This window comes from Piliocolobus tephrosceles, chromosome 5, assembly GCF_002776525.5.
Source record: "Piliocolobus tephrosceles isolate RC106 chromosome 5, ASM277652v3, whole genome shotgun sequence".
Classification (NCBI taxonomy): domain Eukaryota; kingdom Metazoa; phylum Chordata; class Mammalia; order Primates; family Cercopithecidae; genus Piliocolobus; species Piliocolobus tephrosceles.
In genome coordinates, this window is record NC_045438.1 from 19,147,433 (window position 1) to 19,159,211 (window position 11,779).

The 11,779-nt window shown below is 51.5% G+C and overlaps 1 protein-coding gene and 1 pseudogene across 19 annotated transcripts in view; one reads left to right on the forward strand and one right to left on the reverse strand.

Annotated features, from left to right (window-relative positions):
* Positions 1–11,779, forward strand: part of KIF25 (kinesin family member 25) — a 67,237-nt gene that overhangs the window by 12,435 nt on the left and 43,023 nt on the right. For 8 of the 19 annotated variants that reach the window (XR_002733980.2, XR_002733981.2, XR_002733983.2 and 5 more), the window contains exons 1-8: positions 7–395; positions 503–2,107; positions 2,215–2,976; positions 3,065–3,300; positions 3,467–3,589; positions 5,751–5,889; positions 8,589–8,692; positions 10,799–10,887. Coding sequence is in view for 14 of the 19 variants with exons in the window: in XM_023223569.2 (XP_023079337.2) it covers positions 2,760–2,976; positions 3,065–3,300; positions 3,467–3,589; positions 5,751–5,889; positions 8,589–8,692; positions 10,799–10,887 (908 nt within the window). In the remaining 5 variants the exon portion in view is untranslated. Of the gene's footprint in view, positions 1–6; positions 396–502; positions 2,108–2,214; positions 3,301–3,466; positions 3,590–5,750; positions 5,890–8,588; positions 8,693–10,798; positions 10,888–11,779 lie in introns of those variants that run through there. The other 11 variants (XM_023223571.2, XM_026447750.1, XM_026447751.1 and 8 more) reach the window with 9 other exon arrangements.
* Positions 7,865–8,508, reverse strand: LOC111550266 (annotated as a pseudogene).

Here is an 11,779-nt window from a genome sequence, read left to right on the forward strand (position 1 = left end):
TCCACGAGGCACGGGTCCATCCCCAAAGGCTGCGCCGGTTCCCTTCTGTCCCTCCACGAGGCACAGGTCCATCCCCAAAGGCACTGCTTCTCAACACCACCACGTCGGGAGTTAAGTTTCCACGTGAATTTTGGATGTGGCGCATTCAAACCGCAGCAGCCACCATCACCACAAGCCAGGTACCCGGGGTCTCCATCGCCCCGAAGGCCCCCCGCCAGCATGCTTCCGCCCTTCCCACACCCCCTTGTTCCAGGAAGCCGCTTTTCTGGTAACTCCAGCGATCTGTCATCACGGAATCAGCCCCAGAACACCTGAACGATGCCACCCGTATCATCCATCTGCCTCACCAAAGAAAAACGTCTCTGGAAGATGACTCCGCTCAGTTTTTCTTGCAGGTTTGTTCTCAGAATTGAAAAGGAAGGGAGCACACAGGGAGAATGCCCTTGGCACACACGGACTCAGGTTGTTCTTTTCTACCATTTGCTGTTGCTACTTGGGGTAGGCTGAGAAGCCCCGCAGAAAGAAACAGGCCTGAGTCCCTGGAAGCTTCTCATCAGGATGTGAACCGACTGGAAAAAGGACGTTTGCAGATGTGACCAAATTAAGACTCTTGGGATGGTGGGAGAGTGTTCTGGATTATCCTGGTGGGCTCTAAGTGCCACCGTGAGTGAGTATCCGTAGAGGAGGGAGGCAGAGGAGTTTCCACACAGAGAGGTCACGTGGGGATGGAGGAAGGGAGCTTTCCAGATGTGACCATGTGTACTGGGCAATACAACCGCAGGCCAAGGATTGTAAGCACAGCCAGAGCCTGGAGGAGGCAGGAGGGGCCCTCCCCAGAAGCCTTCAGAGGGAGGCCCGACCACACCTTGGGTTTGGACTTCTGGCCTCTAGAACCACGAGATGAGAAGTTTCTGTTGGAAGCCCCCAGTTTCCCGTAATTTGTAACAGTGGAAGTAGGAAACCATTGTGTTCTCGTCTTTAAATTATTACCCCTTTCGAATTCTTGGAATCTCAGCAGAATCAGGGCCAAGTGGGGCTTCTACTCTTCTTGACTATCCTTGAATAACCCTGTTGAGTTTCGTTGGAAAAAACAAATGCAGTTGTACAAAATTTGCAAATTAATTAAGGGATATTCTTACTACTTCTTAAATGAAGTGAATATTTTCTGCATTCGTTTTTAAGCTCGTTCTTTGCTGGGGTGTTGAGGCCCGGGTGTGCATGCGTTATCATGCCCTTCCTGGGCACTGAAGACCAAGGCACACAGGCGGCAACACCAAGGTCCAGAGAGGTGAGAAACGTTCCCACGTTCACAATGACAAAAAGCCATGGGACTAAGCATCAAATCTCGTCACCCAGTTCCAGGCCACATTGTTCTCTGGAAGTGCACAGTGTAATCCTACAGTAATGAAAACAGTTGGAAATAGTAACCTCGTCCAACCTAAGAGCCTAACAGCATTTTGTGGCTTTATTGGAAGGGTCAAGACTCTTGGGCAACAAGATCTCAAGGAACCCCAGGCATCGTTGCTCCACAGTCACACGCCAGTCTCCATCTTTGGCCAGGGAAACGGGTGCTTCCGTGGAGGAAGGACCCCAGACCCCTGCTGGTGAGTGCCTGAGTGTGCCTGAGACGGCAGAGGTAAACCCCTGGGCGTCACATCCCAGCAAAGCCTTCTCCAGCAGAACGTGGACGGCCCTGCTCAGCATCCCTCAGCATGAGTGGCCCTCCAGAACATCACAGCCTCTGCGGTGCCAGCAGCCTGTCAAGGAGTGCTTCCGTGTGGCCGCGGACCCCTGAAGTGCAGGCCCAGCCTTCCCATTTGGGTCTGGTCCAGAGCCTGGTGCTGTTCTCCACATGCTGTTGGGGTGGGGGGCACTGCCCAAGTCCGGTGACTTTTCTAGTGTCATTTAGATGAGCTTTTTAAAGGATCTTTTTTAACATGTAAGATCATTAGGCACACAGTGTGAAATGAAGCCGTGGAGCCCTGGCGTCTGCACTGTGAGCCCCTCCTGGTGGTTCCAGTCACTGGAAGGCCGATCTCCACATGGTGGCCCTGCCTGCTGCCTCCCCCAGGCCAGCATGCCCCACTGCCACCAGACCGTGGCCTTGGTGTGTGACGTGCTTGGCGTCACGGGCCCTGCAATGAAATGGCTTTTCCACTGGGACTCGCGGGCGGGGACGCAGGTGGAGCATTGTCCACCCCATGCACCTTGCAGATCTGGCGGCTGCACCGGCCTCCTGGTCCTCGTGGCCCTCCCAGCCTCTCACCCTCCCCGAGGCGGAGCTTCCTGCCTGCGACTCATGCTGCTGCTTCCCGTGTCGCCCTCACCTAAGATAAGTCCCGTGTCCCTTGCCCAACAGGTGGTAACTTTATTTCCATCCAACTCCATTCCTCAGCACCCCCCAGAGCAATCCGGCCTCCCTGTGCCCACGCAGGCTCCTTCCCCCGTCTCTCTGTTGCCCACGGCCAAATCCCCCAAAGCTCAGGGCAGCCCCACGTTAAGCGCAGGCCATCCTGGCGCCACAGATTTTCCCGTAATTGCCGTTCCACACCTGGTGAGTCCCGGAGGCTTTGGCACCACGGACTTTCTCGGAATTGCCGTTCCATGCCCGGTGAGTCCCGGAGGCTCTGGAACACGGTTCCTAACACGCGCAGGCTGATTTCTAACGCTCACGCGCGTGGTATTGCTTTCTCCCCAGAGAGGATCTGAGCCTTTGGGGGCCGGGGACTAAATTTTGCTGCAGCTTCTTCTTTAGTCGGATGAGGGTGGGAGAGCCTTCCCGGCCCATCCTCAAGCCCCACGGATCCGGCCCGGTGCTCCTGGCGGCCTCTTCACCCCAGGCTCTCGGGAGCCGCCCTGCTCTGCAGTTCTCTGTTAACACCTTTCCACTTCGGAGGAGCTTCGCGCGGAGAATACAGCGATTTTCTGACCTAATCGCACCCCGCTCTGCGGCCGCCTTCGCTCCAGTTACTTTCGGTGACTTTGCAGCCTCCTGCCCCGCTGGGCCCGGCTTGCCCCGGTCCCTCTGCTCCTGAGGCACTGAGCTTGGCCGTCTCTGTGCCAGGACTCGGGCCCGGGCTCAGCTCCCCGGAGGCACCGCAGGCAGCGCGGGACCCCGAGCTCACACGCGGGCATCGCCGGCCTCACAACGCAGCCCCTCTTCAGGACGTTCTGCCTCCCCCCACCTGGCCGGGACCCTCAGGCCCAGCCCTGGGGATGCCTCCCCGACGGCTCCTGTGGCTCCGTGCCCCTCGCGCCCCTGGCTCACCTGGAGTTGTCCCCGCCCTGTTCCCTGCTACCGTGAGTCCCGTGCAGGGGCGGTGTCGTCTCTCAGGCGGGCAGGTGCACCCGGGACAATCAGCAACCATTCTCTCCTCAGAGGGAAGAGGAGAGGTTCAGCTCTCCTCTGCTTCTGTTTCAAGGTTTGAAGACTTTAAATTGTCTTCGTTTATTTTCTTTGCAATAGTACAAGGGAAAGATTGAAAAGAGTCGCAGTGAGGCCACGCGGATTTCCACCCTGTACAACAAACAGCAGCGTCTGCAGAGAAACACACGGTCAGCCTTGAGCCAGTTGGATCGTGTCATTCAGGTAAAAACAGCTTCACCGGAAGCCAGAGTTTTAATTTATGCAGTGAATGTTTATGTTGATTTCTGGTTTAAATTACGCTCGTCAAAAGACATGTCATCTTATGGAAGTAAAAGAAGCCCTCACTGAAAACAGGAAAGCCCCTCGTGTGTTAGATGAAAGTTTCCATTACAGGCCCATTCTGGCCTTCTTTAAAAGGGTATACCATCGTTACTGTTTTCTTTCTTTCTTTTAATTAATTAATTAATTAATTTAGAGATGGAGTCTCCCTCTGTCACCCAGGCTGGAGTGCAGTGACGCGATCTTGGCTCACTGCAACCTCCACCTCCCAGGTTCAAGCGATTCTCCTGCCTCAGCCCCCTGAGTAGCTAGCACTACAGGTGCCCACCACCACGCCTGGCTAATTTTTATATTTTTTGTAGAGACAGAGTTTCACTGTGTTAGCCAGGATGGTCTCCATCTCCTGACCTTGTGATCCGCCTGCCTCTGCCTCCCAAAGTGCTGGGATGACAGGCGTGAGCCACTGCGCCAGGCCACAATCGTTACTATTTTCATAATCAACTGCAGATGGTATTCACTCTGGGAGTTCTGCTTTCTAATACATACTAAACAGAAGACTAAACCTAAAAACAAAGCAAAACATAGGATTGGGATTCTGAGCAAATATCAGAAGGAAAAATACATTTTGGCCATGAAATGAATTATTTCAAATAGCTGTGGTAGTAGTTCAATTTTATGAGTCAAAATTCTCATTTTAATTAATCAAATTAAATCATTAAACTAAAATCTTACTTTAGTTAATCAAAGTTCTCAATTTAATTTTAATGTTAAATGGTAGAAAACATGTTTATACATGTTAGATTAAATAGATCTGGTACAGCATGTCATCAGTGTGAACAGCTCCTGTTAAACTACTAATAATTTTTAGAAATGAAAGTTAAAAAAATAGTTATTCTGCATAGTATATTTGGCAATTCTCCAGGGTAAAATTGTAGGAGGATATTTTTATACCTTTGGTTGAGAACATTGTTTCACCTTTTGTTTTAAACAATGTGACCAGCATAATGACTACAACAGTAAAACATCTGTAAACAGGATTAATCTGTTCTCTTTGTTAGTCAGAATTAGAAATATCCCACCCCCTCGTAAACTGCCTTAGTGTATTTAGAATAAATGTATATGAAATTAATTTTCATTCTTTTCAAACTAAATAAAATTAATTGAATAAGTTGTATAACTTTGTCTGTACTCCATATAATAAAAAACACTTCAGTTTTGATATTAAAATGTTATTAAGTTATTACAATGTTTCCCAAACATATGAAAGTCATCTCCATTTTATAGAAAAAGAGAGAGTTGACTAAAGAAATGAAGAATACTTATTTAAGTTTAGTTATGCTCACGTGATTTAAGAGTGTCTGATATTAAATATTAAGCAGTAGTGTCCTGGTTCTGTCAAATCTTCCCATGGAAGATCCTTCAGATAATTTCAGGGGGAGAAGAGGACTTTGCACACAGGACATCAGTTGCTTTGCTCCCAAAGTTCTCTAAAAGCATTCATATGTATTGTGCCTGGAATTTTATTATGTACATTTACATGTTAAGTTGTTTTCACCGGCCCACATGTTTTCCACCATGTGCTCGTGATAATTGAGCTTCCAGAAAGCAGGTCTGGATAGTAGATTAGGAGGGCGGCCCCCGTTTCTCAGGCGGTGATGAGAGGCTCTGAGCCCGAGCCATCATCGTGAGGAAGTCAACAACAGACGGAAACACGGCTGGCGCCCAGCATCGCCCCACCGTGCAGTGAGCGGCCCTTCCTACGGAAGTTGGTGAAATACTTGACTTTCTGTTTCTTAAATACCTTAAGGGCATAAAAGCACATGTACTGCTTTGAAAATACAAATCCCAGATATATTGAGTCAGAACGTCTGTAGGTGAGCCGAGGCGCAGGCAGCATGAAAACAGTCCCAGCGGGTGTCCACCTGCCTGTGCTGAACCACTTCTGCTTTAAACCCTTCCAGTTAACAACATGTCCGGGCCCCATTACATTAATTGTGTGGGTATGTTATTATTGTATAGAAACATATGTAACTAATTATTATGTAATTATACTGTGATCATTAATAATATAATTTGACGAATCATGTATGTTCTTATTCTATAGAAACTTAACCAGGATGTACAGGCGTTTCATTCTTCTTCGCGGGCACTCCTAAGAGATTATCAGGATGAGTATCAGGACCGTGTTTCTGAAATAGTGACTGTGGTGCAAAGAACACAGCAGAGTGCCGAGACCCTGCTAGGTAGGATGGGCGTCAGTCCACACTCAAGAGAAATGTTTGCAGTTTTAAGACAATGACCGGCTAGAATTTCAGTTTCCATGTCTTTTTCCTTTTAGCTGACACCTAATTCCACAGGCGAGGGTAGGCACCGTGTGATTCGGCCACGTCGGTGCGTGCACGACTCCCTCCCAGCTCCCACTGCAACCGCACTTGCCAGGGGAGCTCCTTGTTCTCTTGGTCACCACAGGGCACTTCCCTGGCCTTGACGGTCACTACTGAACTGGCACCTGTGTCCACACTGGGCATTTTGTGTCAGAGTTTCCTAAAATATGGCGTGAGGTTTTTTTTTGTTTGTTTGTCTTATCAGTTCAGTTCTTTCTTCATTTCTAAGAATGCCACAGCATTTGGCTACTCTTTTGTTATAATGGGTTTATTATTTTCAGCTACTGTGCTTGAAGCCTGTGGAAGAGGTTACTTTGGTTCTGCAGTTTTAAACTCATCGTCCAAATTGCACTATCTGGCCAGGCCCAATGGCTCACGCCTATGATCCCAGCACTTTGGAAGGCCGAGGCGGGCAGATCACATGAGGCCAGGAGTTTGAGAGCAGCCTGGGCAACATGGTGAAAACCTGTCTGTACTAAAAATACAAAACTTAGCTGGGTGTGGTGGTACATGCCTTTGATCTCAGCTACTTGGGAGGCTGAGGCAGGAGAATCGCTTGAACCCAGGAGGCGGAAGTTGCAGTGAGCCGAGATTGCGCCACTGCACTCCAGCCTGGGCGACAGAGCGAGACTCCATCTCAAAAAAACAAAAGAACCAAAGAGCACCGTCCCCACGTTCGTCTCACGCTCACAGCTTCTGTCCAGTGTTCAGTGTGTCCACAGGCCAAACAGATGATTGTCAAGTTAGGAACTTGGTCAAGTGTTTTTCTGCTGTTATTGCAAAATAGGTGTGTGGAAACTTTGGAACCTGTACTGTTTTTCTGCGAGGCTACATGATGCTTTCTTGAAATCACTGCAGTAGCCTAGTTTTCTTCAGTGCACTCTGCTCATAACTCCCTGAGGCCGTGTTTGTAGAAGTGATGTGTGCACGCCTGTGTTCTTTTTTGTGGTGGGGGTGGGGGGACAGAGTCTTGCTCTGTCGCCCAGGTTGGAGTGCAGTGGCACCATCTCAGCTCACTGCAACTCTGCCTCCCAGGTTCAAACGATTCTCCCACCTCAGTCTCCCGGGTAACTGGGATCATAGGCGCCCGCCATCACGCCCGGCTAATTTTGTATTTTTAGTAGAGACGGGGTTTTACCATGTTGGCCAGGCTGGTCTCAAACTCCTGACCTCAGATGATCTGCCGACCTCGGCCTCCCAAAGTGCTGGGATTACAGGCGTGAGCCACCACACCCGGCAATGCCTGTGTTCTTATAAGCCATGTGCTCCAGGGAAAGGGACAATCACTTTTGTGAAATGATTTTCACAGTAATTTTGTGAAAAGCAGTGTACCTAAGCTTTGAAAAGATGAAACTCAAAGGGAGAAGCAGGGACCAGCCAAGGCTGTCCCGCAGAGGGAATGCTGACACCTGAGGAGGCAGGGCCTGCTGAGACCCTGCCTGTGGGAGCCACTGTGCAGTCCCGCCACACAGAGGGGTCCCCAGGAGGCTTATTCATGCCCAGGCATCAAGCTCAGCGTCTCGGGGACTCCTTACCTGGCTTCCCCGGAGGTACGACTTCTCCCCACGAGTTCCATGCTCCTCAAAGATGAGCCTCAGCCACCTCAGGTGCCCAGGCAACTCCTTTCGGCTGCGCTGACGAGAAGGACAGTGGGGACAGGCTGGTGGCTGGGGCTGGACACAGTCAAGGCTCAGAAGACCAAGTGACTGGGAGGGTCCCTCTCTCGCTGTGGGGGACCATTCCCACTTTCTTACACCCACATTCAGTCTGGACCTGGTAACGGGTATTTCTTTCAGAAAGGGAGCATGCGTGGTTCTGCAAGTCCAGCTCGGTTTCAGGCCTCGTGAGAGCTGCATCTGTGCTGAGGGGCCTTGCCCTACAGGTTCTCGGGCCTGGGGGAGAAAGCCCCAGCCGTGCTACATCCTTTGGCTAAGTGACATCTGGAGGGGCCCCTGGCTATCATGACACATACAGTCACGAGGTGTCCCCTGCAGCATGACACCGCGCTCCATGTCACCCTCACACTGCCTCCACCGCAATGGCCAGTCTGGGGATTGGGGTGTCCAAGCTTGACCAAGACCCCCACGCAGTGCCCACTCATCGCCACATCACCGTGGCGCCATCCTGGTGGGACAGAGGCAGGAGTGGAGGCCCAGACCACCGTTACAATCCACAGCAGCAGAGCCTGGCCCCAGCGTCTGCTTCCCTGCCCCACTCCCCCGCACCAAGGGCTCCCAGTGCGTTAGGAGCAGAGACCTCCTTGGCTGCCGTGCGGACGATTGGGCAGCATTCACAGGCTGGTGGCATTCAGGCCAATGACGGATGGGGTAACTGTGGGGAGAGGTCCCCCCGGGTAAGCTCTGTGAGTCCCTGGTCACGGTGGGGACAGAGCAGCCTGGGTCCAAAGCGATCAGGAGTACACACCACAGCACACGGCTGGCCCTGGCAGACTCCATTGTTTTTAAAAATGTCTCCCATACTTAGAGAAAGGAGTTTGACCTGCTGGGTCCTGTGGATGTCCTCTCCGGTATAATGCCTCTGTCCCTTCGTCCTTTCAGCGTGCCAGGCAAAGGTGGTGCACCTGGAGCAGGCCTTGCAGGACGTCAGTGCCCGTCACCAGCTGGAGAGGCAGAGAAGGAAGGTCCTGCACAACAGCCTGGTGGTGAGCGTGGGCGTCGGGGAAAACTCGGGGCCGCCCCGGGAGAGGCCCACGCGGAACACGCAGGAGCCCCTTGCAGGAGGGTGCTAGGCGGGAAGGACAGCGGGGAGGGGGACAGTGGGGCGGCCTGGCCAGAGGGCAGAGGGGCAGAGCTGTGGGGGCTGTGAGCTGCATCCTCTTCACCCAGGAGGTGATGGCAGCTGGAGGAGGGTTGAGGGCGCCGCAGGCTGATTTAGGCTTTCGGGGTCACTCTGGCTGCTTGGTCAGGAGGCCACGATGGGGAGCAGGGGGGATGACTGTAGTGTCACGGGGGCCGGCAGCCTGGGCCACATTGGTGGCAATGCAAGAAGTGGGACCGGCTGCTGTGAGGCACGAGGAAAGAGCTGTCATGGGGAGTTGGGAGCGCGGGAATCTGCAGAGATGGGGACTGGCGCGGGAAAAGCAGGGATTCTGTTGTAACTGGAGATGCCGGTGGAGACTGCCCTGCCCCTTCGTCACCAGCACCTTCTGGCCACGTCTCTCCCTGCCCATTAACAAGACCCAGAGGCTCTCGTGCTTACTTGGTCGAAGGTATGAGACCTGAGATCCCGTGAAACTTAACGTAAAGTCTCAGAGTTTGATTTTACAACACGAGGATGCCAAGGTGGATGACTGAGTTGGTGACCCTCGCTTCTGTGAGGTTTGATTTTGATGGTTGCACTTTGGCCAGTCTTTCTGAATTCCACCTGCCCAAGGCCCACAAAGCCGGTGTCCCTGCAAAGTTTCTCTCCCCTGGCCATGCTGAGAGGTTCTCCAGCTGTTAGATGTGTCAAAGAATAATTCTCATTTTAAGCATCTACTTATGTAGTTCAGTGCTCCAAACATTGATATAAGAGGGCATTATTGAGTGCTTCCTGTGTACCAAGTACTTTTGAAAGCATTTTAGTGTATTTCTTACTTAATCTTCACAATAGCACCACCTCTCTGGGTTGCGATAAAGACAAAGGGAGGTATCAGGGAAGCACCTAGCACTTTAGAAAGTCTCACTACGCTGCAGCTTTTTTTTTTTATCTGGAGTGTGAAAAGGACAAAATGAACCTTCCTAAGATGGAGGCAAGTCCCACAGGGAAGAATTGGTTGTGGAAGGTTCTGAGCGTTCCACCTCAAGCCTGGGTCTCCTGGTCTAGACGACGAGCGTGCAGTGTGTGGCCCATGGAGAACGTGCAAGCAGAGGCTGAACCCAGCTTCTGTGGGTTCATAGAGACCAGACGGAGGCTGTAAATCATTGGCCTATGACACTCACTCGGTTTTCAAACTGTAGAAGGAGCTACTCAGCACAACAGGCTGAATAAACTCGCTGTGAATCCAAGACAGGATTTCAGAATGGATTCGGCAAGTGTCTGGACATATACAGTAAAGATGTGTTGCTCACTGGAAACCAGTGGAGTTTATCAGAATAAAAAGTTTCTAATTTCCTTCCAGTCATTAAATCAAGGAAATATGACAGATATTGAATTTCCAGAATCCCCCCTAAAATGCCTAAAAGGTTGAGCCCAGGATACCATTCAAAGGGATTTTCCTTGGTACTTATTACCAAGTGATACCCCTTTGCCAAGTGAACACATTTGTGAAGTATGAATCCAGAAGTTTAAAATAACTGTTCATGGCCTGGCATGGTAGCTCATGCCTATAATCCCAGAACTTTGGGAGGCCGAGGCAGGCAGATCACCTGAGGTCAGGAGTTCGAGACCAGCTTGGCCAACATGGTGAAACCGCTTCTGTACTAAAAGTACAAAAATTAGCTTGGCGTGGTGGCGGGCGCCTGTAATCCCAGCTACTCTCGAGGCTGAGGCAGGAGAATCACTTGAACCTGGGAGGTGGAGGTTGCAGTGAGCTGAGATTGCACCACTGCACTCCAGCCTGGGGGACAGAGCAAGACTCCATCTCAAAAAATAATTAAGTAAATGAAATAACTGTTCACTGCCCTGCAGGGGCCTTTCAAAGTGGAGATGGGGCTGCGGATCTCATGGCCACGTCTCAGGAGCTGGTGCTCAGTGCATGTTCAGTGGGGGACACTCCGCAGTGCAGTCTTGTGCCCGGGTTGACATGCAGACCTCTTTATCATTGTAGGAGCTGAAAGGAAATATCAGAGTTCACTGTCGGATTCGTCCTTTGTTGCCTTTTGATAGTGAATCCGATGATCCAGTCTTGCAGAGCAGGTAACCTGTGTTTGCACAGTGTGTGTATGTCTGTGTGTGTGCTCAGGGAGAAGACGGGGTGGCACAATTTTAAATGCCATCTATTGTCCTGCCGCCAGTCCCAAAGCAGCACATTCTCGAGTTGTGGGTGGGGGCTTTTTTTTTAAGGATGGAGCTGTCTTGCTGACAGCAGACAGTTAGCAGCCCTCTGGAATACGGCCTGAAAACAGCCAAACCGCCTGAGCAGGCCTGCGGTGCGTGGTAGCAGTTTGTACCTGAGAGGGCATCTGTCTTTTCATGGTTTGCCTCTGCGGGGTCTGAACAAACAGGGACAGGCTTTGAGTGGACCTTTCCCTTTATGTCACTACATCAAAAAGGGAGCGCCCTTCCTTCTTTATGACCCCGAGACCACCCACGCCGCTGTGCAGGCAGGCAATGAGGATTGACTCAACTGACAGTTTTGACTTAGAGAAAGTTTTGATGGTGTTCATGGATAAAGCAAAACTATCTGAAGTTCATTTACTCAAATGTTTACTTGAAAACCATACTCAATATGACTCTTACTTGCTCCCCATGAAAGAACCCCCCGGCCTTCCCCCCTCCCATCCTGACCACACCTGCCCCTCCCCCCATCCTGACCACACCTGCCCCTCCCACCACTTCCATCGCTGGCCACACCTGGCCCTCCCCACTCCCATTGTTGACCATACCTGACCCTCCTGCCACTCCCATTGCTGGCCACACTTGCCCTCCCTCCATCTCTGACCCTCTTGCCCTCCCTCCATAAACCTGCCCCTCCCCACGCCCATTGCTGACCACCCCTGGCCCTCCCCACTGCCATTGCTGACCACACCTGACCCTCCCCACTGCCATTGCTGACCACACCTGGCCCTCCCCACGCCCATTGCTGACC